General features: G+C 44.5%; 3 protein-coding genes and 1 long non-coding RNA gene across 5 annotated transcripts; 2 read left to right on the top strand and 2 right to left on the bottom strand.

The window, feature by feature from the left end:
- The first annotated feature begins 397 nt into the window (after positions 1–397).
- On the top strand, positions 398–1832 carry LOC148392349 (uncharacterized). Its single transcript, XR_015860863.1, has 2 exons — positions 398–485; positions 558–1832. It is a non-coding gene; the product is annotated as an uncharacterized LOC148392349 (long non-coding RNA).
- Positions 1833–2161: 329 nt separating this feature from the next.
- On the bottom strand, positions 2162–5965 carry LOC148392348 (free fatty acid receptor 2-like). The gene is given in 3 exon segments (XM_088387155.1): positions 2162–3236; positions 3238–4281; positions 5508–5965. Coding segments are annotated over 2 exon segments (1062 nt in total). The 5' UTR covers positions 4237–4281; positions 5508–5965; the 3' UTR covers positions 2162–3173.
- A 6384-nt stretch (positions 5966–12349) lies between these two features.
- LOC148392347 (uncharacterized) lies at positions 12350–20199 on the bottom strand. Its single transcript, XM_088387154.1, has 9 exons — positions 20060–20199; positions 19832–19892; positions 18001–18336; positions 16960–17223; positions 16338–16625; positions 15720–15833; positions 15496–15557; positions 13905–15398; positions 12350–13625 (listed from the first exon to the last, which is right to left on the bottom strand). Exons 2-9 carry the CDS (start codon positions 19872–19874, stop codon positions 13596–13598), a joined length of 2631 nt encoding a protein of 876 aa, XP_088243280.1. The 5' UTR covers positions 19875–19892; positions 20060–20199; the 3' UTR covers positions 12350–13595.
- Positions 20200–22700: 2501 nt separating this feature from the next.
- On the top strand, positions 22701–25678 carry LOC148392346 (uncharacterized). Of its 2 annotated transcripts, none has more exons than XM_088386728.1 (6): positions 22701–22901; positions 23397–23495; positions 23642–24019; positions 24151–24390; positions 24738–24837; positions 25025–25678. In XM_088386728.1, exons 2-6 carry the CDS (start codon positions 23444–23446, stop codon positions 25083–25085), a joined length of 831 nt encoding a protein of 276 aa, XP_088242854.1. In that variant the 5' UTR covers positions 22701–22901; positions 23397–23443; the 3' UTR covers positions 25086–25678. The 2 variants fall into 2 exon arrangements, with proteins under 2 accessions (XP_088242854.1, XP_088242853.1); XM_088386727.1 differs by having other exon boundaries at positions 22702–22901; positions 23436–23495.
- Positions 25679–25994: the final 316 nt, after the last annotated feature.

Genomic DNA, 25994 nt, shown 5'->3' with positions numbered 1-25994 from the left:
TAGCTTGGAGAAAACGTGCATAAAAGAAGTGGTGTTTCAGTGAGTGGTTCAAAACACCCCTAAGAAGGCATGGAACTAAAAACTAAACTGATCTTGCTAGGCCTTACCGGGAGAGAAACAAACCTCAGTGCTCAGTGTCTTGCTCAAGGACTCTTGGACATGAGGATTGAACCCACCACCTTTTTTTTTAAGAGTGGGGGTGCGTGCCAAAAACGATCATCACATCGATCGATTACACGCAGGTAAGCAACATATTTCATTATCTTACATGCTACACTTCAAATGTCACACCAGAATATTACCGTTGTATTCCCCAAAAGTTTTATGTTGATAAAAGCTCAATAATTTCCCTTATTCCACAAAATAATTACAGTGCATTGCTTTTGCACATCATCTTGTTCCCGCTACTTGAACGTTTGCTGCTAATGACTTAGCGTCACACAATCCTTGGAAAGTGCGCCGCGAACGCGTTCGCCTCGGCAGCAGTAAGTGTGTAATCAGATAACACCAAACAACTACAATTAGCAGTGAATATGTAATGAGCGTTGCTTTGACAGCTGCAGATGGCGTCGAGTCTGGCTTCTCTCTGACGGGAAACGCAAGGGAGTCGTGTCACCGCCGCCGCGCCCTCCCGCTCGTCATCATTTAGTCGCCCACCTCTCATCATTACTCTGCTCCTTGCAAGTCGGCGGCCCACTTCTGCCATATCCCTCGTCAATCAACCTCGGTCGAAATATGGCTTGTAGAGCTGACGGGAGATTTTTTTTTTTTAAATGACATTTAACAACAAAAACAACAATAAGTGAGGATTTACGCTGGAGATACTGTGAGTTAAGCTTGAGCCTATTGTGGGACGATCGTGTCACCGTCAGTCCAGTCATGATTTGGGTTCAACAGGCCCATCGTAGGTTCAGTCAGAGTCAACCCTGGTCATCATCAATAATGATGGTTAGTAGCTCTTCAAAGGAACACCTGCTTATGATGTCATAACTTGCCAGTGATCCAGGTCTGAGTTGCGCGACTTCCTTGTGGAGACAACCTGTGATGAATGTGGTGTCCGCCGCGTGTTCTCCCAAGCACTCAACTGATCTCCCAACTCATATTTTCACTCCTGCGGGGTCGATCCGCCGGCCCAACGCTCGGCTAACGACGCCCTGGGATACACTAAATCTGGCCGCCCCCTCGCCCCTTACCGAATGAAGTGTCATCTTCATCACAGTGGACGTCAACCGCTGTGACGGCTTGCCCCGCGGCTAACTTCATAGAGAGCTGCGGCGGCTCAAGCTGTCAAATTGCTGTAATGCTCAAGATTGATTGCATCTGGATAGTATAGAGTGGACTTCTTACTTTTCATAGAACTGGCAAACCACTTCCTCTAATCCACATAAAGCCATTATGTGCCACATGGCATGAGGGGAAAACAACTCGGCCATCAAGAAGATGCTATCTGTGTTTTTGTTTTCTTTTTCCGGCGTTGTTTGACTGTTCGTAGCATTGTTGCAGTGGGCCACCTCGTCTTATCTGCGAGGTTTGATCGTGCTGAGGCACACAAAGAGTGGTCTGCATCCCTCGGCATAAATCTGTATTGTTGCTGTTGTTGTGTCGGGAGGGAAAAACACGATTATGAAGCCGAGGTAATTATAGTACAAGCCGTTAGAAGACACGCAAAGTGTTGCGGTGTAGGGAAATTATGCCAAAGTGACGCCGAGTCTGATGGATGCTTTGTGGCTGAATGGATTTTTAAAAGTACCTGCTGTTTATGGGCTGGACTTGTGCAAACTTTGCTGTCTTCTGTGATGTGACAACAAAAACATAAAATTACTTTATGATGACAGCTTTACCACTCACAGTTTTTCCTATCTTATAGAATGGAGAGCAATTGACAGCATTTGTTTGGGCATGGTCACTTGTTGCTAGGCAGAATTGTTTATATGTATACTGTGTTTTGAAACCCCAATTATGAAACCCTAATTCTCGAGTGAAACCCAGATTTGAAAGCCCAACCCTATTTTAAAACATTATTTTGAAACCGTAATTAGTAGTTTGAAACTAACCCCAAATAACCTGGAAAGACCAAACCCTGTATTCTGCCCTAAACCCTAAAAGTTAAACTTAATCCTAAATTTAACCATGACCCTATCTTCTATCTAAAACCCGACCCTTGTATAGGAAGTTTTTTTTATTATTATTAAAAATTGACCATGGATAAGTAATGAGTAAAGTAAGTATTTTTTAGAGACCATGTATTTATTTTTTTAAAGCCTTACATAAGGCTTAAAAAAAAAAAAAAAAGACCTTTGTACGTATAATAAAGAGATCAGATTTCTTATCGCTGCTCCATCCAGCTTGTTGTCATTGTTGGAGCCAAAAAAGACAACAATGACGTAAGGCGCGTTTTCCAGGAAGCTGAAGGAGGAAAAAAAACTAAACAAAAAGACTGTGGGCAGTTGAGCGTTTGTCAAATACAAATAGAAATACCTTCATATTCGCTGGGGGGAAAGTGGAGTGCAATCTTGCGCGTTTAATAGCATAAACACGTCAACAAAATACAGCCTCTTTCTGCTTTGCTCTGTGTTGCTGGCAAATTTTGCTCATTCGCTTGAATACGCCAGCACACACACACACACACACGCACAGCGATGGCTGCATTGCCATGACGCATTGCTTCAGGAAAAATAAATTAGGCCACACAGATAAGAGTTAATAGTACTGATAATAATACCAAGAATGTCGAGCCCTTGACTAAATGGTGAGTCATAGTTACACATAAGGACTCACAAAACATGAATGTTGAACTATTAATGACGTCCGGTCTTGGTGAGTTGGCCAGCAGCAGGCAGCAAACATGCTACAAGTCTGCATCATACAAGGCATTACAAAAAATGATGATAGCCTTACTGACTCCGCTTAAAGATCTAAATTGATAACTTCAATAAATTAATAATAATAATAATAATAATAAATTAATTTTATTGGTGTCTTTGTCCACATGTCGCCGTTGGAGCGCCTTGTGACACAATGGCCGCTTGTTTGCTCATCTTGACAGGTGGCGGTTCTTTGGGGAAGTGACACGCAGCGTCACAACAGTCCCGAACAGACACCTCACGTGCGACAAACATAAACATGACATTAATTTCCTGCCGCCGCCGGCATTAAAGACATAAAGTAGACCATTAGCTTGCGTTGATCTGGTCTTGTTTGCTCGCCTTATCGTCCGTAGCTTGCTTCCACGGGGGGGCGGCGAGGCAGACACCGGCTCAGGTGAGCCCTGGCCCCCTCCATTACGTTTCCCACCGTACTCCGCACAGCGGATGATGAGACGTAAAAGATGAGTGGGTCCAGGCAGGCGTTGAAGGTGCTGCACAGCAGGGCCTCGTCCCGCCATGTGGGGTTCCGCCAGGTGACGAAGCCCACCACATGGGACACGTTGTAGGGCCCGAAGCACACGGCGAAAACCAGCAGCGTGCCCAGCGCCATGCCGATGGCCCGCAGGCGCCTCCGTCGGTCGATGTGTTGTAACCGTGACAGGATCCGGATGAAGTTGATGTAGCAGAAGCTGCAGATTAGGAAGGGGATGCAGAAGAGAACCAGGCACAGCTCCAGACGAACCGGCAGGAGCACCTTCAGCTGGGCGTCAGTGAAGTTATCGTAGCATACTTCTTTCGGAGCCGTAATGGTGCCGTTGGGGTCTGCCGTGGCTTTGACCGGCTCCTCGTCAGTGCCGATGAACGGCACGATGTAGACGATGCTCAGGTGGCTGAAGGAGAAGATCCAGAAGAAGACGCTGGCGGCCACGGCGTAGAGCGGCCGGCGTTTCAGGCTGTGCTGGATGGGGAAGGCCACGCCCAGGTAGCGCTCAACGCTGATGGCCGTCAGGAAGAAGGTGCTGTTGTAGATGGTCATGTAGAAGATGAAGCCTGACAGCGGGCATAGTTGCTCGGGCATTTTCCACAACTTGTCGTTCATCGCCTCATGCATCTTGAAGGGCAGGAAGAGCAGGAAGAGAAGATCCGAAATGGTCAGGTTGAGGAGCAGGATGTCAATGGGGGTGGCCTTGTGGCGGACTTTGCTGCAGAAGGTGGAGAAGGCCAGCACATTGGCTGGGAAGCCCAGCACGAAAGTAATGATGTAGACGGACAGGCACAGCGTCCTGCTGCACTGCTGCAAGGACAGCTCCGACATTGGACCTGCGGCGGTCTCCCAAGGAGGACGGTCACCCTGGCGAGACGGCGGCATCAACTTCCTGGCGCAGAACACCCGACGATTACCTCATCTTTTCTGCTGAAGATGGACAAAACAAAAAAAAAAAGATCATTGTGAAACCAGCCACTGATATGATATTATACTAAATTGTCACTTTTATACTATTTTCCACAATTAAATTTTGCCTTTTCAAGACTGATAAACAATTAGAATGCAACGATAAGACACTCATTTTGGCCATGGTCAAATGTCGGCGTTAGTTCTTCTCTGTCGATTTCCGTCTGCGTTTTCATACACCACGTGAGTTTGAGTACGAGCGTGTAAAAGCGGCTTCCTTTCAAACATGGTGGAGTGTCTTCTTTATTAACTCGCCGCTCGTGTTCTCGGAAGAGACAGACAAACACTCAAGAGGTGATGACCAACTTTGACACCATGATGGTCTGTGATGAAAAGTTTGTACACACCAAACAAACAAAACTGTTGCTCACCTTTTAGTTTAGTTTATTTTTTTTACCACCCAGCCCACACGATTACAGTCAATAAATCACTGAGTCTAATTAATTGGATTGCACTTCATTGAAGGCCATATTCCTCGAGGGGAAAAAAATAACATTAGCAAACACAAAGCAATTGGATTTAGCATGACAGCCCAAAAACTCAAGATTTAATTTCCCTCACGGAATGAACAATGTACGATGTACGTAGCTAAAAGAATCACTCAAGCTTTACATTTGTGTGTTTTAAATTCAACCATTTAAAGCATTAGAAGTAATTGATTCTTTTCGATTCTGCTGTTTTTTTGCGCCCGAGGCTGTTTTCTCAAGGAATAATAATCACAAAGTATTAGTGGGTTTTTATCAAGGTATAAAATTTACAGCTGTAATTTGGATTTAGATTAAAAAAAAAAAGTGTCCAGAGGCATTGGATTTATTGTACAATAAAAAAGTCATAAACTAATTCTGAAAAATAAATAATGGTAAAAATGCTCACAATGATGACAGAATTCTAAAATGACTATCAAATAAAGTCAAACCTTGGTTAGCCACTAAGCATTGCTACTTTTTTATTCTTAGTTTAACTTTTTCAGCCCTCAAATCCTTCCAAACATTCCTTTTAGGGTTTCATTACAAGTGTCAAAAACACAAATTCTTTTTTTTTTTTTAACAAAACTAATGTAAAAGTGCTTATAATAATGTTTTTGTTTTCAGTCAGATCAAGTCAAACTTTTGTTAGCCGCTTAGCATGCTAATTCTTCATTTCATACTAAAATTCTACACACAAAAAAAACATTTTTTGAGTCTTACCTCACATCCAACAAAGTGCATGGAACCCTTCGTGTTTCCTCACTTTTTGCCGCACACTTCCTGTTCCTGAAGCACTTAATCGTCAGGCGCTCCGTTTGCGGCCGTCTTGGCCCGGCCCGTCACCGCTGTGCTTGCTCAGCTTGCTTTATTGGATCTATCTCTTTACGGCGAGCCGGCCGTCCATTGCCACTTTATTTACATGGCGCTCCCGAACATCCAGTGCGCGGATAACGGCAGTTATTGCACTGCTGCAATTTATCTGCTCGCCAAACACCGTCTCCTCGGCAACGGGCGAGGGGCTCGGACGGCCTGATGCAGGTTATTAAATCATATTCGGTTATCTGCGCTTCTACATGGATGCGCTCCGCTGTTAGAGCAAGCGGGGTAGAAAGAGCATTTGACAAAGGAGATGACCCGCGGACACGCCGACATACAACATGGTCGGGCTAATCAAACAGCCGTTGTTTGTGGACTCGAACAAGGCTTCATTCAAAGGTGGATTATGTTTGACAGGTGAAAGACTTGTGGATGCCAAAGTCCACTCTGTGACTTCTGGATATACATTGAGTGCACATTCAAGTGTTTATTCTGCTGCATTTATAGAGTGATGCAGTGTGGAAGCCTGAACGAGGTCCGGGAAGGTTTCGGACTTGGGGAAGAGTTAAGGTTTGGGTTGGGTTTAAGGTGAGGGTTTCGATCCCACAGAGGCCAGTTACACAGTGATCCCTCGCGACTTCGCGTTTCGTTTATCGCGGCTTCACTACATCGCGGATTTTTTTCCCAAATTAAAAAACATTTAAAAGTCAAAATAAAATTTCTAAATTGAGGAAACATGTGTCTAACCTTTAGGATAATGTAGTATTGCTCCAAATGTTCGCTTACATTCTTTTAAAAGTCCGTTAGCACGATCGCGAATTAGCATTTATCCGCTAACTCATTAGCCTGCCCAGTACTTCTTGTTGGTGACCGCACTTCGCGGATTTCACTTATCGCGGGTGGTTTTTGGAACCAATTATCCGCGATAAACGAGGGATTACTGTATTCCAAATTAAAGTAACACAATCAAACTTACATTTTGCCCAAGTTTGAGGTTCAAATATCCACCAATAAGCTTGTATGGGCTGACATTTTGAGGAAATCTCCAATTCAATGCTTCAAAATTACTGCGACGTTTCAAACGGTCTCACTTGCCCTCGCATAAAAATTCAAAATTTGACTTAACTACTTAATCTGTCTGAAAAATGTGCTATCAGTGTGTCCCGATTTGACGGCCACCAATGTCACATTGTCAGTTCATTGTGTTTTGTGCTTGATGGAGTGACACTTCTCTTTCTTCCTTGTTAATCCCTCTGTTGAAAGCCAGCGCATGAACCGGTAAGCTTCTCTTCATGTTTTTTCTCCGACCCTGAAATAAGACTTTTTTTTTTTCGACGGACGAGATGAGTTTGTGCTAAGCCGCAGTGTCGCTGCTTGAAAGGCGGCTCACTTACAACTCAGCCAGACATGCAATAAATTAATAAACAGACAGATAATCTGGTGTAGTTGACTGCTACTACATGCCCTTAATAATCCTTTTTATGATGTCAGTCATTACTCATATGAAAAAGTCAACTCTTGTTTAAGGTGCGTGACGGAAGAACGTTTAGAATCAGACTCAAACTCCCGTTAAATGCGAGTTGGAACACGCCTGTTGGCATTCAAAGTGCCTCTGAGTAAATCCAAATAAAGTTCAGATGCTCTCGTCGGCTTTTCCTGACAGTTTGGTTTAGCTTTTGGGTTTTAGGTAGTTAGTGTTAATTTTATCTGACATTTTTCAATTTAATCCAGTTTGATTCATGCTAGTTAGTTTTTTGCACATTTGGTCAATCTTGTAATGTTTTTAATTTAGTCAAATTTTAGTCGAGTAAGTCGTGAATTTGAGTCAAGAAATAATTTTATTCATCTGGTTTTAGTCAACAAAAACTGGGGAAATTTTGGTCTAGTTTTAGTGTGGACAAACATTTTCCCTCCTTTCCATTGTTTTGTTAGTTCATACACATTTTATGTATAAAAAATGTAGGTCAAAGTTGCTTTGAATTATGTGTCGCGCAATCTTTGTGTTTCCTCGTTCATTTTATTTGGATGGAGAAGAGTTGGAGTTTAAGATTAGGATTTGTGAAGACTTGCAGTTTCGAGACCGTTGTGGTGGCGTTAAAGCAGGGAAGCGGTCGCGAATCTGTTTTGAGCATTATTATCAACGTGCTTGCGTCACCCGCTTTCTAATGTAAACAAAGCATGGTAGCTGTTGATCATTAGCGAGGCGCGCTGTGCCTTTATTTCAAAACAGGGATCTGCGTTATTTGCCTTTTTGCCACCGAACAATCACATCTTTCATTGGCTCTATTTTTAGTGGCGGCAATTGTCTGGGTGACTTATGACTGTGGAGTTTTTGATGCTGTTAGCCACTTCAGCTTCAATAAAAGCCGTTTGCATTGTGAAAGCTGGTCCCGGTTATAAATATTAAAGCAGGTGAGCCCAGAAAAGCTGTGGGAGTTTGGATTGAGATGATAAAAAAGTCTGGAAAGGTTAAACGGCAGGCAGGCAGGCAGATTATGATGAGTCTCATTATGACAAACATTCTCAGGATTCTCGTCAAATGGCGTATGATTTGCGCGATTACAAGATTACCTGGGATGGATTATGTTTAAGATGGGGATTGAATTTATAGAAGAGTTGAGTAAAATATTTTGGTGGGGTTATATTTCGTGTCGCCATCAGGTTTAGAGTAGGAGTAGTATTAGTGCTTCAATTTGGTTTACGGATACTTTTATCTTGAGGTTTGAAGTAGATTTGGACAGGATTACCAGTACGTTTGGGGTTTTAAATTTAAGGATTGAAGGACGTGTGCAGCACGTGTTAGGTGTGAGCTACAAAGAGTCAGAAATGTTTGAGAAACTTTCACGAGACACAGTTGTGAGGTGCTCGTGTGAGACACCAGTGTAAAAAAATCAAAGTGTGAGATCCAAGACATGTTGAAGAAACATGTGAAACAAAAGTGGGTGTAACATGATCTCACGATTTGTGTGAGATCCAAGGAGAAGACGCATTAAAGTTGCGCCCGTGCGAGACACGGCTGTAAAATATCTATGAGAGAACGATCGAATAAGACGTATTAAACTGTAGTCGAGGCAAGGAAATAAAAGTAATCTGCTAGAGAAGAAAAGTTGATAAAGCATCTCGGATGTGAGACGCTGACAGATAAATGATGATGACAAGGTCTTTAATGCAAAGAAATCCGTCGCCGCAGCTTTAAACAAGTCCACCGCCAACCCGGGCGACAGCCGACATAAATTTGCTTCCACCTGTTATCTCAAACGTCTCCAGCCGAGCGCACAAACGCATTCAGAACGTATTATACAGCGCAAACTTTCCGCTGACTCGGCCCCTTGTGCACTGGCATGCAAATGTCTGATAGTTTCCCCACAAAATGTCATCAGCTGAAAGACCTTCAACATATTTTACAAAAAGCTTTCAAGGAATATAAGAGGGCAAATGAGGTTTTTTTTTTTTTTTTTGCTACAAATGGACCCTGACTGAAGGAATGTGGAAATGCCAGTGTTTAACACTGTCACATGACCACGGCTGACATTTGGAAGAGCGGAGATCGTCCTGCACTGCTTTGTCGTGACTCACAGGAAGTTATCGTTGAACACGGTCACCTTCTGGTGGGTGCATCTTTGAATGAGAACATGCGTGGGGGTTGTTTGATCAGGGCCGTGGGCTTCGGAACACTGTGAAGTGTTTTGCTAGATAAAAACCCACTTGTCAAGTGGGAACTCAAGAATCATTGAGATGATTCGTGGCGAAGCCTTCCTGTTGTGTAATGAAAAGGAACAGAAATGTCCATTATGTATCTGCCGGAAAATAGTTTGACATTACTACCAATTGACATTACCGTTTCTCATTTATTTGTTATCATTTAAATGAAAAAATATTTGAAAAAGTTTGTTTCTTTTATTTTAAATATTTTATGTTCATATAGATTTTCTACATTTTATATATGCAATCTACAAAAGATGAGTATCTATAACATCCATCCATTTTCTGTACCGCTTTGTCCCCACGGGGTCGCGGGCGTGCTGGAGCCTATCCCAGCCGTCATCGGGCAGTAGGCGGGGGACACCCTGAACGGGTTGCCAGCCAATCGCAGGGCACACAGAGACGAACAATCATCCGCACTCGCACTCACACCTAAGGGCAATTAGGAGTGCTCAATCGGCCTACCCAGCATGTTTTTTGGGATGTGGGAGGAAACCGGAGCGCCCGGAGAAAACCCACGCGGACACGGGGAGAACATGCAAACTCCACACAGGGAGGATCAGAGGTGGAATCAAACCCGCACCCTCCTAACTGTCAGGCGGACGTGCTACCCAGTGCGCCACATCTATAACATTTATATCTATATTTATTCTTACAAATACATACTTCTCACCTCATACATGCAAATATCTGAGAATTTTTTACAAAATTCACATGGCTGTTTCAATAATATTTTAAATTTCAAAAATTAAATTCCATTAACTGCAAAGTCGTACATTGGTCAATGTTACACTCCAGTCCCGGAGGTGGCAGTAACGCTCAATGTAAACTGTTTAACCAAAACAATAAAAAAGTCAAGACTAAGTAGTTTGAGGATTTTTTTTTTCTATAAGATCCAAAGTTGAAAATGATGTTTTAATTTCTGATCCAGCACTCCACTTTTTTTTTTTTACCAAAATTATCTTGTCGTACACAAACACACTTTAAGTCACGCTCCTGCGGCGGTAATGAAACAAACACTTTGATTTTGAATTTTCAGCCAACATGTTTTGCTTTGAATTCCTCTGATTATTATTCCTTGCTCAGTGTTTCAAACAAACAATGCGTCTCTGATGCGCTCGGCTTGAGGTAAGCTTAGGAAGATCCCTCGCAAAAGTTGTTTTTTTTCTGTTTGTAATTGAACTCAAAGCAGCGGGTGCATCTGTATTCTAAACGTTACTGAGGCAAGGTAAGAAAAAAGAAGAATGCTATAAAAATATGACAGCAATAAGACACACAGCGTTTTGGGAAGGGGGGAGGGAGGTTATTACGTTTCTTGTTAAGTATTCCCAAAAGACGAGCGTTCACCTTCACCAACAAGGCTGTCGATTTCATTTATGTTATGATTGTCAATGATTTTATTTTTCAGGGAGAGTGGCGGAGTTTTGACGCTGCACAGATGGCGATGGGCCGTCCCTTAAGGAAAAAAAAGAACATGCTGCGAGCGATCAATGGATAACACGTGGCTTCCCCTTGTGGCAGTTTGAGCGAATCATTTACATTTTTAGACACTCCAGTCTGGAGCTATTTACAGTTATGAACCGTCGGGGATTCGGCGTCCCGCTCAAGGACACCCAGGGTGGATGGAAGGCCCCGCTTTCAACCTAAGTGCTAAATTCAGATTTAAAAAAAAATGTCGTCAGCTGCAGACCCATAAAGTCCATACGTTTTATTTGATGCCTTAAGGGAGAGGAGAGGGAGGGTATGTTCACAGACGCCAGTGAAGGACGCTTAGAAGAATCCGATTGATTGATTGATTGATTGATTGATTGATTAAATCTCTATTTGTTTTTGTCAGCACGGCATCAGTTGCCATTTTCCCATCAACTCGCCTCGCCTCGCCGCTCGTCAGCAATATGTCGTCATTCAGGCTCAGTCAGTTAAACACAACATAAAAAGGTGCAGTCAAAGCTTCATAACTATTTTTACGACCGCCGCGACTGAGTAAAAGCGCAAAGAGCCAAAGTTGTGTGTGCGTTTAAATTAAACACATAAAGTGAGCATTCATCAATAGAGCAAAAAGAAAACCAAACCGGGCTTTACCTTGGCCTCCGAAGCCGTCCCGAAGAAGAGCCAAAACCGGGTAGCACTAAATCATCCTGGTGGCGAAAACAGCAGCGGATTTACATGCAAATAGGACGAGCCGCGCCGGCGTTTGTCTCGTCGTTTCAATTGTTGCGCCTCGCAAACAAGCCACTTAACGGCGGGCGAACCTGGCGGCACCTTTGCCAAAGTCATCACAACTTTCCCATAAATCACCAGCGTTCACAACTGGGCCTCTGGCACACCTCCGCTCGTCATAGACTCTCGACTGAGAATCCTCAGTGGAGGCGAGAGCAGGTAGCTGGCAAACTAGCTAATGAGCTAGCTAACGAGCTAGCTAACTGGCTAGCTAGCATGTGCGCACAGTTGCAGCAATATCGGAGGTTTTTCTCGGCTGTTACGTCTAGGGAAGGCCAATCGGTTGAAAAGTGTGTGAAAAGACTTGATTCAACAACGGCACAATGAAGGCATGCTGAGTAGACTCTGCGTGCAATCAAACAGTCATTCAACATTTGAGTAGTCGCAGCAGCTCGAGAGCCAAAACACATGCGGGTGGCTTGTGTTGTTCTCGTCCGCCCGCGCTTGACAGCACTTCTAAATTTAAACACGAGCGAGCGGCAAAAATACAAGCACTGCTCTTAAAAAGATCCTGCAAGAGTTTTGACCTCTTCACCGGCGCGAGACACACACAACAGCCGCAAGCTCCAACCGATGGGTTTAACTTTTTAATCAAAGGCTTAAAAATGTGTTTGGAAAACAGATTATTGATTTTAAAAGTTGAATGCGGTCGAGTTTTAAATTTGTTTCAAATTTGCGCTTATTGGTTTGTTCACAGCTTCACTTGAGATCTTGTATTAAGTTCTAAAAATCAATACGGTCCTTCGATTGTACTAGAATTAACGAGGTGAGCTGCTATTATAATTTTCAAAGAGAACAAATTGTCAATTCATGCAATTTACATGTGCAAAGTAAACAGAGTTTTATTGTTTGCTCATAATCATAAACAATATGCAACGTTTGGCACATTCGACGTTGTTCTTGGCAGTACAAAAACACGATGAAATATAATCTCGACAGCCGCAAGCTAAATAAAACATTCCGAAGCACGTCCCTGAGTAAAGAAAATTCAACAATCAATAAATAGCTGAAGTAATAATGACATTCCTTCGTGATGACGACCCTGGCACGAGACAGTAAATGAGCTTTTTCAGCGGAAAGCGAAAAGACGAGCCCGGGCCAGGCTGGGCCAGGCTGCTCTCGTCTCTTTGTGCTGACCTCACTCATGCATGGCTGCGATTACTTCCCCAACTCATTTAAGTCGCATAAAAGCCTTTAATTAATAAGCGGCCGTCCAATTGCGGGATCCCCTTCATGGTTAGCCGAGCGTCGCTTCCCCGACTCCGTCGAGGCCGATCCTCTTAATTGAGAAGTGTCGCGATGAGCATCCGTAAACAGAAGGTGCAAAATAAACACTGCATTGGGCATTCAGACAGACCCTTATCACTGATTTGATATACTGTAAATTGCTTTTTTTAAGCCAGGTAGAGTCTTTGACCAATTAGGCCTTATCAACACCTATGAAACAAAATAAATGTTCAAATACATTGGCAGGTTCTAAGTGCAAATTATCAACTAGCACTATATAAATAGTGTAGCTAATTATCAAGTTGTTTCCCATTAAGAGGAAAATAAATCACCTGATGTAAAAATAAAAGAAAGTAAAGAACTACAATGGTAAATTTCGGAATCTCACCTAAAATGCTATTAAAAAAAATAAAAAACTTAAAAGTCGTAATTAATTGTTAGGGCAGTAAGCACAACGAGGCTTTTTTAGATTTTAAAAATCATATACCCTCTAACCAGCTGTTTCAGCCAATCAAAATCCAGGAAAGAGCCATTTATGGAAAAGAGGAATATAAAATCATCCCAAAAGTTTAAAAATTGCTCCGTACGTTCTAATTTCAATGGTGAGACTCGAACTGCACTGCAGTAGGTTTCGTCGTGTTTAAAAGATGATTCAAGACAGTCTAAAATGTGATGAATTGCTTAATGGAGACTTGTTTTTGTTTTTTCAAAGAGCTTTAGGACCAAGTAACCTTTGTTGTTGTTGTTTGGGCGTTTTTGTCAGCTCCCATTTGTCAGCTGTTAGTTTGAGCGGCGAGACGAGGCGAAGCAGAGGAGTGCGACTCGTCTCGCCGACATCTGTCATCACCTCGGCCTACTTCGGTGAGCCTGATGCTGGAGACACAAACGCTTTATTGTTGATGCGCAACAAGCAGCAAAAAGAACAGCAGCAAGAAAAATCGCGAGGGACAACGAGCAGCTTAAAAGCTGTCAAAAGATGAACGTGATTTTTTTTTATTAACGTTATGATGAAAATATGAGGTGATTGAATTTTGCTCTACTCACCAATGTTGGAATGATATGTGAGGAATTAAGAAGAACTTTAATACTTTTTAACATTTATACTACTATACTACATAGAAGAGAATTTGAGAAAAATTGAAAACAACTCACCTGCTGTTGGTGGGCGGCATGACCGTGGACGGCCTGGCCGTGGACGGTCCGGCCGTGGACGGTCCGGCCATGGCCAGCGTGGCCTCGGGTGTGAGCATGGCCACGTGCGTGCTGATGCTGCCCGCCATGTCCGGAGCGGTGCTGCTTGGATTTATGACGAGTGTGAGCCCTGGGAAGGCTCTGGAACTGAGCGAGTGGGATAACAGGCGGAGGCGTGGGCGCTCGCGGACCTGCGGGTGCCAGAGTCGGTTGAGCTCGGGGCACGGGGTGAAACAGTGCTGCTTGGGTTTGCTGTCTCCGGTTCTGGAAGACTTTTGCGCTCTCTGTGTGGGATTGAAGTGCCGCTTGTGTGAGGGCGCCGGCTTCTCGCTGGTTAGCTTGGCGAGGTTGGCTGGTGCTGCGGGTTTGAGCCGCTTGGGCCAGTGCCGCCCTCTGTTGCTGGACCGCTTGTGCTTGGAGGAGGCGGTTCGGGTCAGCCTGGGCCGAACTAAACGGGTTACTCTGTCTGAAAGTAGCTTGCTGGCTGACAAAAGGGTTGCTGCTTGTCGTGGTGTCCTGACTGGAGGAAGATTGGGTGTTAGACGGAAGCCTCGAGTCTTGCCTGGCTTGCTGCCTTTGCGTCGGAGGGCTTCTGTGTGAGTGTTTGGCGGGCTCAAGTTGCGGCACTCTCAGAGTGCGCGAGTCCCAAAAATCAGCCGAGTGGTTCCTCGTCCGGCCTTGCTGAACAGTGGAGGTTGCGTCTTCCCGAAAAGGATTTCGACTTCGCGGCTGCGTTTGTCGTAAAGGCGGATGGTCGGTGTAGTCTGTCGTGTCCGAGGCCAGCCCCCTGGGAAGTGTCCCTCTAGGATACGCCGGCGTTCCTCTCAGGAGATCCCACGACATCTGCTGGTGGGAGGAAGCGACGGCGCTGACTTCCTGTTGGTAAGTCTGTGTCCTGGCGTTGCGCTGAGCAGTGTGAGAGTGTGTGTATCCGGTCGGGATGAGCCCCGGCTGAGCCTGAAGACCCTGAGAGGCTGACCCGCTTGGCATTCTGGGATTTGACTGCCCCGTGTCTGTTAATTGAGTCGGTCTATTTGTGCCTTCCTGCTGGGGGAAGGTGTTCAGGTTGACGTTAATGGTGGGCATCGGGACGTTCGGCTGGGAACCTTGCGTCAGGTTCAGCTGGACCCCCGCAGGCCGTCCGTCGCTTTGACCGGGACCCGTCTGGAGCACAACGTTGGAATTGGTCCGCTGCGGGTCCGCCCGCGAGAAAGCCGGGTTGTCGAAGCCGTCAAGAGGGTAGGAGGATGCGTTGCGAGGAACTTCGCCAAGGAGTTCGGGCGCGAGACCGTTCCGCTGCAAGTTGTTCAGCTGCAGAGCCTGCAGGTCGGTGGGCCTCGGCTCCTGGCCGGCGTACAACCAGGCGGGGCGGCGGCCTCGTGGGCTCCATTGAAAGACGGGGGGGTCGGGATTTCGGGTCGGATCCCTTGCGAGGTTAGCGCGTGGATCAGGAAGCTTAATGGTGACAGAAAAAAAAAGAGCCGCGGTTCAATGGCGCCATCACACGCTGGTTAAAGTCAAGAGCGAATCATCTACCCGCTCACTGGCTTACTTGAGGTTGAGGATTTGTGCGGTTCTTCTGGACCGTGATAACTTCACCTTGCCTTTGTCGCGCTGCAACAATACAGGCGCAAACGATTACCAGGAGCCAGGCACAAAGTCTTGATAGCGGTATGTGTCACACATAAAATCTTGATTTAGGCATTATTCAATTATGGAAGAAGTCATGAATATTTGTACAGAAACAGATGACGACAGACTACTAAAGGTCCTCACCCCGTCTCCTCAGTACGAGACACACCAGCAGCACAATGAGCAGCACCAAAATGAGCAGCAGTAGAAAGCTGCCAATCACAATGCCCACCACTTCACCGACATCCAGGCAAGTGTCTGGAACGCAAGGAAAGACGCAGGTCATAAATGAGAGCAGCACCTGCGATGTGTATAACTAAATATTTTTTACAGTGCAATTTTCCTATATTTTTATGTTGTTTCAATGTGACCCTGCAGACACTAAAAGGCTATTTAAAGTTTTGTTGGAAATAGTTAGTGTGGTTTTTGAGTTATGCTGGTAACAAAAACACCTGCTTTACCCTTTGAGCTTGGCGGAGGTAACAAACAAAGATAATGAGGCCAGACAGAAGAGATAAGAAAGGGGAGAGTGAGAAAGGAAAATAAATGAAACCAAAAGATGGAAGTGTGTGCGTGTGCATTTGTGTGTGTCCAAGTCACCGAATGACTTTGACCACATTCCCGCCAGATCAATCTCCCAGGATGCATTGTGTCCCTCTGCTGTCATGAAGACAGATATTCGGAAGGTGGGGGAGGGCACCGTTGTAAGCCCCACCGCCATCATTATTATCCGCCTAGAGGTCAACCTTGGTCATAACTCACTTTCCACGGACACGTCCGTCCCCCGCACCGACTCGCCGCCCGTGACGGCGTTGCGGGCGGTGCACGAATAGCGGCCGCTGTCGTCCGTGGACGACGTCTGGACGCTGAGCGCACCGCTGTCGGGCTGCGCCGGCACCACCGGCTGGCCGTCCCGTTGCCACGTGAAGAGGGCGGGGGGCAGCGAGTCCGACAGGCAGGTGAGGCGCAAGGTCTGGCCCGCCTGAACATCGACGCTGCCCACGCAGTCTTTGGGGGCGTCCTTGGTCAGGACCGGGGTGTCAGGTCCGTCTGGTGGAACAACATGATTACAAATGTTTATAACTCACTTTTTTGAAAGTCTGGCACTGGGTACTTCCAAAAAAATGGTGCTAAGCTAAAACACGACTCCATCAGCACTCCCCGCTGTTGAGTAAACGGGTGTCGGCTCCGTCTGGTGCCGTGATGAACACAGCAGGTTGTTATCGGCATCACAAGACACACTTAGTATTGATTTGTTTTCACCTCCAAAGACCAGGAGACTTTCTGTTGAAAGCGTTTTAGCACCTCCACCAAGGCGCTCAAGTTGGGCTTTAATTAGCTAGCAGAAAAATTACTGTGGGTCTATTGCTTGCTAACAACTCACAGAAGACGGTGAGACTCCGCGTGGCGGTGCGGGCGCTGACGGGGTTGCTGACGGTGCACGTGTAATCTCCGGCGTCGCCTCGCTGACCCGGGTTGATGACCAGCGAGCCGCCGGCGATGGTGATCCTGCCGTCTTCGGTGATGGCCTCGCCGTCCTTCCCCCACTGGAAGGTGAGCTCTGTTCCACTTGCGGTGCACGTTAGAGTGACATTGCCCCCTTCTGTTGCCACTGAGGGCACCGAGAGGGTCACCTCCGACACAGCGTCTATTCAAGAAACACAGCCAACTCACTGTTTATTCTCAATATACTTTCTTTAAGCAATTACAAAAAATAATAGATTGAATATTCAACTCTATGTTGTCGCTAAGAGTCGTGGTCTTTTATTCACACAAGGCATTTATTGTTGGATAATTTCTTTTATGATTCATCTCGCCGATTATGTTATTAAAAGAAACATCTTTCCAGCGGCTCCGCTGAGTGAGCGATAGGCGGCTGGTATTTTCCGAATGGAGCGGGTCAGACGCACAAGGACGTGACATCGGCGTGAGCGCGCACTTAGTTCTGCAAACCTTTCCGGCAATAATTTGCTCTAGCCGTCAGCGCGTTAGAGACGGTGGTGAGAAACAAAGGCGCGCTAGGCGACGGGAACGTGGGCTGATCACAATAGACGTCGTGCTGGACCGGCCTTTATGAAAATCAATGCAAATAGCACACATAAATATAATGCAAAGTGCGCAATGACACATCTAAAGAGTGTGTGCTGCATATCAATTGAGTGAGGATGGCTGAAAATAATCGAGACGGCAGACATGAGCGCACGATGCGTGTCATGATTAATGTGATTGTTCCTCTATAGGAGGAGAATAAAAATTTGAAAAAATAAAAATGGGGAAAAACATGAAATACATTTTAAAAAAATTAGATACATTTTAAATAAATAAATAAAATTTAAAAATAAACAAACAAAACTAATACAAATCTCAGCTATCAAATACAATATTTCCTGTCAGACAACTGATGCTTTCTTTTTTCGGTACTTACCAAAAACCCTGAGTGATACCGATCTGGAGTTTGGCGTCAGGCCCGAGGAGGCAAGCGGGATTACCTCCACCGTGTACGTTCCGGCATCCCCCAGCTGGGCACTTCCGATGCGGAGCTGCGTGGCCGTGATGGTGAGGCGGCCGCGAAACTGCGCCACTTCATTGAGGACAGGGGAGCCGCCAGCAAACAGGCCCAGCGTCACATCCTCGTACAGCCACGTCATGGAAAGCACGTCCGGCACGGTCAACACCGTGAACAGGATTTCGGTGCCGCTCAGCACCAGCACAGGGTCAGTCTGGAATTGGATCTGGATCGGGTCCTGTGCCAGCACCAGGACTGGAAGGGAAACATGATGGCTGACAGTTTGATATTTCGAGTCGTTGTATTTGTTGTTGCTGTGGAAGTTCTTAGTTAGGTGCTAGTTAGAGAGGCGCACTTCTTTTTACACTTGCATGTTCACAAAATGAGACGTTTGACCATGTTGCTACAGTGGTTGACTTATTTTTACACTTGCAACGCTGTTTTTTCAGTGTAACATTATGACCCCAGATCCGACTATTTCTGCGATTATAACATTTGCTCTATTATGAGATGTGCAGAAACAAAATTAATCACTGCAGCAATTATACTGACCTACTTGTATAATTATAACAAGCAAGCAGTGTTCCCTGAGTGTCCATGTACGAGTGAGTATTTACGCAAAGAACAAGCACTATTCTCAAATGGGTTTGACCCCAAAGTCCAATTACTTCCTATTTTCATAGCCAAGTTAATGACGCTGCATTATTTAGGATTTCAAAGAAGCTCGATTAGGGGAAAAGGTAAAACGGACTGGCATGTCCTCAGACTGTGTGGTGGGCTCAATCACCATTTTGCCAAATCAATTTCCAATAGGCAGCGGGGGAAAATGACTATTTAATTAAATGAGAATGTCGGCGATTACGACTTGAATTATTATCTTTCATGCATGAACGGCGGGCCCCGGACGAAGAGCAAATTGAAATGTAATTTCAAATTCCCCACACCTAATTTTCTACGCCCGTTTGCTGCAACGAAAACACGCGGGTATCTCAGACGCTCTGCCTTTTGTTTGTTTTTATATATTTTTTTCCATGTGTGTGTGCCAGGCAGTGTGTGCTAAACACTGGTACACATTTTGTTGGCATTATGCATGCTTTTACAGCTATTAAACGCTCAATTTGAGGAAAAAACTCCTGCTGCTTGTCTTGATACCATGAAATCAAATTATACTTTTTTCAAGATCAGAAAATCGAGCGAACAATAAGTGATTTTCTTATATGCCTATTAAAATAGATAAATTAAAATAAATGTTTTTGTGATTTATTTCATTAACTTATTTCAGGATTCGTTCTCGTGAAACAGTTATTCACGCAAATACTGGGGGTTAAAAGCAGACATCTCTTAACTAAATATTAACATTAAAATCACGTCTTCTTGGACTGGCTCGACAAGGATAATACAATATCAATGTCATTCATTGATTCTCAGTAATTACAACTATTAATGCGCTAAACGCGGTTTAAACTGTTAATCACCTTTTCAACAATAAATTTACAAATTTACGAGCGTGAACGGAGGCGTTGAACGCGTCACCCGAGGAATGCTGTTTCTCTGGTTGGGAAGGAAAACGAATGAAAGAAAGGCGACTCTGCGATTTGAAGGCTTTTCCCCCCACCACACACCTCATGTGGACGTGTTTGAAATACCACGCAGCTCGTCTTGTTTTCTTCCCACGTCACCGACTTAGAGGCCATTTGGGGTCTCATTTTGAAAGCTGGCGCAAATAGAAAGGGCCGTGTTTTTTTGTTACCTGCCAGTGGCAGCCCGACAAAGAAGGCCACAAGTTGTCCCATGTCTCCAGTCAGGACGCCCTGTGGGAAAGTTTTTATTCAGCAAAATAACCATTGTAATGACATCCAGAAGCAAATTTTGTGAGGCACCGCACAAAAAAATGAATACTGTAAACTCTTCACTTCCGTGTATGTGTCAATCAGACAAGCCTTCCTTTGGTGAGGGAATAAGTCTAGCTTTAACTTACCCACGCATGTTGTCTTCATGGGCATTTTGGTACGTGGTAAATGTCATTCTCAGTTTTGGGATGCGAAGATAATAATATCAACTTCCGGGTCGTCCGCCCCTACCACCTGTCACTGTTGCACCTGTTCTCTTAAAGGGCAAGCACACACCAACCACACGAGCGTCTCCGCAAAACGTGGCGGCCATGTTGAACGGGGCAACGCTCCCGTCAAACGCAATGGCTGCGCATTGAAAGTACATCATACCGTGCTCGTTTCTTAGCCAAGTTCTATAAGCGCACATATTATTATAGGACATCTGAAAGAACCCGAAAACTAATAATGTAAATATATGTAGATGATGTTTCACAACACGACTCAAAGCTTTAAAAATGTTAATTTAATGGTTTTATTGTAACTAACGCAAGTCATTTCCAACACTCCAATAATATTTATGAGTTTGCATAAAACTATTCGAGCGCCAAGCCATATAGGTGGGGAAAAAAAGTGAGCGAACAAACAATTTGTCTACTGCAAAGCTGCACTGTAGGCAATGTTGACTGTTAATCGCCTTCTTCCCAAACGCTTCCTGCCAGCCGGCTGAGGCATTATGTGAGAGGAACAAGGTCAAAAGAAGAAGCTGTTCAATTATTAAACGGCAGCCAGACTCCTTTGCTTTTTTTGCTTTGCTTTCTTCAGTGCCCTTGGACGCGTCGATTTCATGACAAACGTACAGTACATGGGAATGAATACTAGTGTCTGGGTTTTTTTTAACCCAAAAGGGGGCGACATTTCTGAAAAGCGGTGTTATCTTGGTATTGTTCACGAAACGTTTGTTTGAATTTACAACATTTTTTTTTTCAATAGGGATATAATGGAGTGGTCTGCTCTAACATCAGGGACATTTCTCACGTGTTCAGCAATAATGCCGTAACACAAACGCTAGCTGTACTGTGTCTGTGAACATTGCGATCAAGGAAAATCGCTGCCTTGAAATTTCCCACAAAGGCCGCATTGTGAGTTTTGTAAATGATTCTTTAAATGAGATTGATTGTTTGACCATTTAAAAAAATGAATGTTCGATTATGAAATCATTGATAACGTTTTTATCTCATTCTTGATCAAATATGAATTTTCTAAACATGTCTAACGAGTCACCGTCTTGAAAGTTCTCAAACTACTCCACAAGAATGTTGACACTGAATTGTCAAAATGCGAATATTTCATCTCTTTAAAAAAACCTAGATGCGAATTAATGCGACTCCCTTGAAATTTCTCGCACACCTCAAAGCGGTGTTGTTTGTGTTGCCATGGTTACCGCTCGGCATTGTTCGTCCAAACAAAGTGGACAATCGCAAGCTACGGGGCAGCATGCCTGCGCTCAGCTTGTGTGTCAGTGCCTCCCGCTGGTTAAAAGCAGCAATAATGGTGCTCAGTGGGAGGAAGAGCTGTGGGATTGTTGACAGACTCAGCAAGGAGGCCGGCGCGTTCGGAATAATCATTGTAATCGCTCGTTTTCATAACTCCCCCGCCGATAAGTGATGTCATGTCATGACGAAGTTTGCCTGTGTTAGCGCGTTAGCTCAATTTGTTTGCTCTGCTTTCAGAGAGCCATGGCAAAATCGGGCATAATTATATTTGAAATGTGGCTGCTGAACTGCAAAATGTGGCTAAATCGTTCGCCCGTAGTTCTCTTTTTGTGCTCAGCTGTCACTCGTGATTCCACGCCCCGCTCAGCTAGTGCCACGCCCCCACTCCAGGTAAAAAAAAATGGTCAAAAGTACCCAACTCCCACAGAAGATTTGAACCTGAAAAAAAAGAGGCAAATCTGAAAAAACAAGTTGAACTTGAAAAAAAAAGGGGAATCTGAAAATATAAAACATGCAACTGAAAAAAAGACCTAAAATCTTGAAAACTAAATTGAGGCGAAACCTGAAAATAAAAGGTTTATTAAAAAAAAATGACCAAGGCGCAGCAAAACTTTTTTCAACTCGAAAAAACTTTCAAACAAGTATTTTTATTTTGAATACATTGTTTTATTTTTCAAGTCTTAAGCTCAGCACGTTTATTTTCAGATTCTTTTTTTTTTCCAAGTACGAGTTTTATTTTTTCAAGTACAAAACTTTTGACCCCAATCTATAATCTGTCGTAATGGCTTTACGGAAGTGTGGACACACACTTGTTCCAGCTACAAAAACGGAGACAATACATATTGTTCCCACCCGGGAGGGCATAACGAGGCAACAGCACAAAGAATATTATATGGCTTCCAAGTCCTGCATTGTCGCCGGTTTCCCTTCATAGGAACACAAAATCCAGCGGTGTGGACTAGTAGTCAAGAATGCAGCCTGTGACCCAAAAGTATCATAATAACAGCTGCTTACAAAAAAAAGCTGTGAAAAATGTCAGGTTAAACAGGCAGAGGACTATCAAAAATCTCATTAAAATGATTCATTAGAAAAAACTATTTGGTAAATTAGTGTTAATTATCATCTAAATTTAATATTTGGAAGCCTAGTCGAGTCTAACCGGCTTGAAATTGGCTGACGGAGACGCAACCTTTACTTTTGAGGCTGTTCTGTGAGCTTTTGTCGCTTTTGGAGGAGCGCTCATTTTAACAATAGAGATGTCCAGTCGGCGTCCAGAGGAAGCTTGTAGTGTACAGGAAAAAGAGGTGGAGTCCAGCGCGAGGAAACAGCTTGAAAACAAGCTGACGCCTCGCTCGGGCTGTGGAACCTGATCACGATTTTGCCAGCTCTGTGGCGTCTCTAACTACGCGCTGAGATTATTTCATTTGGCAGTTTTAAGGGACTTTGGCAGCGCGCCTTGACCGTCGGGAAGGCCAAGAAAGAACATTTTGGGAAGGTGGGTGAGTTTACAGGCTTTGCAGTGAGTTATGCGCTCAGGGGCTTCATCTAGTGGCGAGCCTGTGGAAGTAGCTTTTGTTACCTCTGTGACACTGAAACAAACAAAGTATAGCAATTTATCACAATATCTATCTATCTATATCACATGTGTCAAACTCAAGGCCCGCGGGGCTAGATACGGCCCGCCACATCATTTTATGTGGCCCGCGAAGACAAATTGTGCATCAAATTCATGTGTCATTACTAGAATTGCAAATTGTCTTCACTTTTAATCATATCTTTTTTTTAATATTTGACCAGTTTTTACTCGTCCGATTTGAAAACGAGTTATTTGTCAGTTTGTTTTGTAGCTTTTACTGTATATAATATGAGGTGCTCATACATTTATTTGGGTTGACAGTCATAATGGCCCTCTGAAAGAAGCTATGACTACAATGCAGCCCGTGAAAAAAATGAGTTTGACAGCCCTGATCTATATCTACATGCACAGTAGTGGTGTACGTTGAAATTTGCACGTGTGCGTCTACATCAGCTGGCGTCATGGCTCTACTGGACTTCCTGCGCTGGAGAGCTGCCACACTACTGCTCCTGTGTAAGTGATCTATTGCTTGTTTTGCTCCTGATGACTATTGTCCAATGTTCTGGACGTCATGTAATAGGCACACTTGATTTGCTCCACCCTGTGGCCAGTAATCACCATTTTGTGTGCAGTGACATGATGTTCCTTCATGTGTGTAGTTGTCGCCGGGCTGGACTGCATATCGGTGCACATCCCCAACGATGAGCCCATGTACGTCATCCCGGACTCTACCCTGGTCCTCCGCGCCCACATCCAGTACGGCTCTCCAGACGAGCTGACGGGCGTCACCTGGGAGCGGCGGCCCGAGAGCGGCGCCCCCGATGGGCGGGCCGCGCTGGCCACCTGCCCCGGGGGGAGCCCCCCGCAACCTGTCCAATGCACCGTCACCCGGCCCAACGTGCGCGCCAGCCTGGAGGAGCAGGCCAGCGTCCTGCACGTTAGCCATTTCGCAAAAGCTGATGCGGGAATCTATGCTGTCGCCGTGATGAGTAAGGCCGGACAATCCAGCACGGCACTCGTTATCGTCCGAGAATACGGTGAGTCATTGCAACATTGTTAAAAATGGATTTTGATTGATGGTGCGCTTCATTTCTGATTTCCTTTCTCTGATGAAAAGTGGCAAATCCAACCTAACCTTTTGCTCTTTGTGTGTACGCGGGCGGCGCAGAGGCGGTGCACCACGTGTCGGTGAGCATCAACGTGTCACACTCGTCGCTGGTGTGCGGCGAGGCATGGGGCACGGAGCCTCAGTTCAGCTGGCTGCACGAGCGTGACGCCATCACCGGCAGCGTGGGTCGCGTATCCCCCGACGGCGCCACCCTGGTGGTCACCAAGGTGCCCATTTGCGGCCACTTCACCTGCGTGGTCAGCAACAAGCTGGGCTACAGCTCTGCTACCTACACGGCCGGTACGGGAACACGTTTTCAATTCAGAGTGAAGACGAGTGTTGGCAATGGAAAATATCAAAACATTCTTAACTGTCAGACATAGTGTGACGGGGCTTTGATTATGAATATATTCTTGTCATATGTTATAATGTGAAAAAAAATTAAGTTGATTTTGAAAGAGGTCATTTAGGCTGATTAATTGGTCAGGTCTTGCTGACCTGATCCCAAAAAGTGGCGGCAATCCATTTCAGTCCTTCCTTTTTCCCTTCCTTTCATTCATCCCATCCTTGTTTTGTTCCTCCCTTCCTTCCACCCAATCTGGACAGCCATGTCAATTTTTTTTTGTTTCCCCCCCCCTGTTGCACAGCACCTTGTGAACCAAGCGGCATCAGTGGATCGACGGTGGCTGTCATTTGTCTGGTGGTGCTGCAGATCTTAGGAGCAGGCCTGGCATTTCTACTCTGGAGGTACACACACATTCATATCCAGTCATAACTTTTGGGTTTGGGTGGTTGACGAATATTCTTTTTTTTTTTTTTATTTCAAAATTAAAACTAATCATCCAAGCTAGACGTGCAAGACGTAGCCGTGAAGGATTTCAGTTTGTTATTTTTGTGTGTGCTTGTACCTGCTTTCTTTTTTTCCCCTTCCCAGACGCTACCGAAACAGGAACCGAGGAGACAGGCTGCGAGAACAGTTGGACGACAATATTTAAACGGCGCCAAAAGGGAGTACAGGAAATGTGCATAATTAATTTGAGGAAGTTTTTCTATTGTTTCCAGCAGGACTTGTTCTATAATATCACGTGTATAGTCTTGAACTACACTGCCCCCTGCTGGGTCACATGTGAAACTGCGTGTTGAAGCCACTCAGTCAGTCATCCGGAAAGCTAAATCGAACACTGGAAACACTTGTACGTATATAACACACACCAAAGTAGAAAATTGCAGTTATTTTAAAAAAGATGCGATGTGGAAATTCTCAACTAGGGTTAGGGTTAGCAGAAATAAAGCAGAAATCTTTCTAAGTCCTTTTGTGTTTGAATACATTGAGAGAAGAATGTATTTGCTTGTTATTAAGATTTCAAATTTTCCAGAGTGCATTTTTTAAGAGCGTGGTAGATGACAACCTTGGTTGTCATAGCAACCGCCAGTCCTGTTTATGCCTCTTTTTTAGTCTGATTTATTTTTTTTGCAAAAAGTTACGGGCAGCAAGAGAATTGACAAAAAAGCCACCAGAGTGACAGTTTGCTTCCAGGTCCTATGAAGGATTTTTTCTTTCTTCAAATAAACAAATAAAAAAAATAAACGTATATTTTTATTGCATTTTTGCACATAACAAGTTACATAAGATAATGCAAAATAAATAAACACATTTATAAATGCATTTTAATCCACCAATTTTGAACGTATACTCACCGAGTCGTCATGCTGCGCAACATCGATGCTTTATTGCGTGTTACTGGCAGGCCATTCTCTTCACATATTGAAAATATTAATTAACTTTATACAATATGGATGCTGTCTTTGCCAATTTGCACCAAGTAATTAAAACCGTGACGTTCTTATCACCAATTTATTGCAACCAATTAAGTTCCATTTTTTGTTCAATGGTGACTTTTGCT

The sequence above is a fragment of the Syngnathus floridae genome, chromosome 10, assembly GCF_059516105.1.
Source record: "Syngnathus floridae isolate MCC-2025c chromosome 10, RoL_Sflo_1.0, whole genome shotgun sequence".
NCBI lineage: Eukaryota > Metazoa > Chordata > Actinopteri > Syngnathiformes > Syngnathidae > Syngnathus > Syngnathus floridae.
Note: the sequence above shows the minus strand (reverse complement) of the source record. Positions and strands in the feature narration are given on the sequence as shown.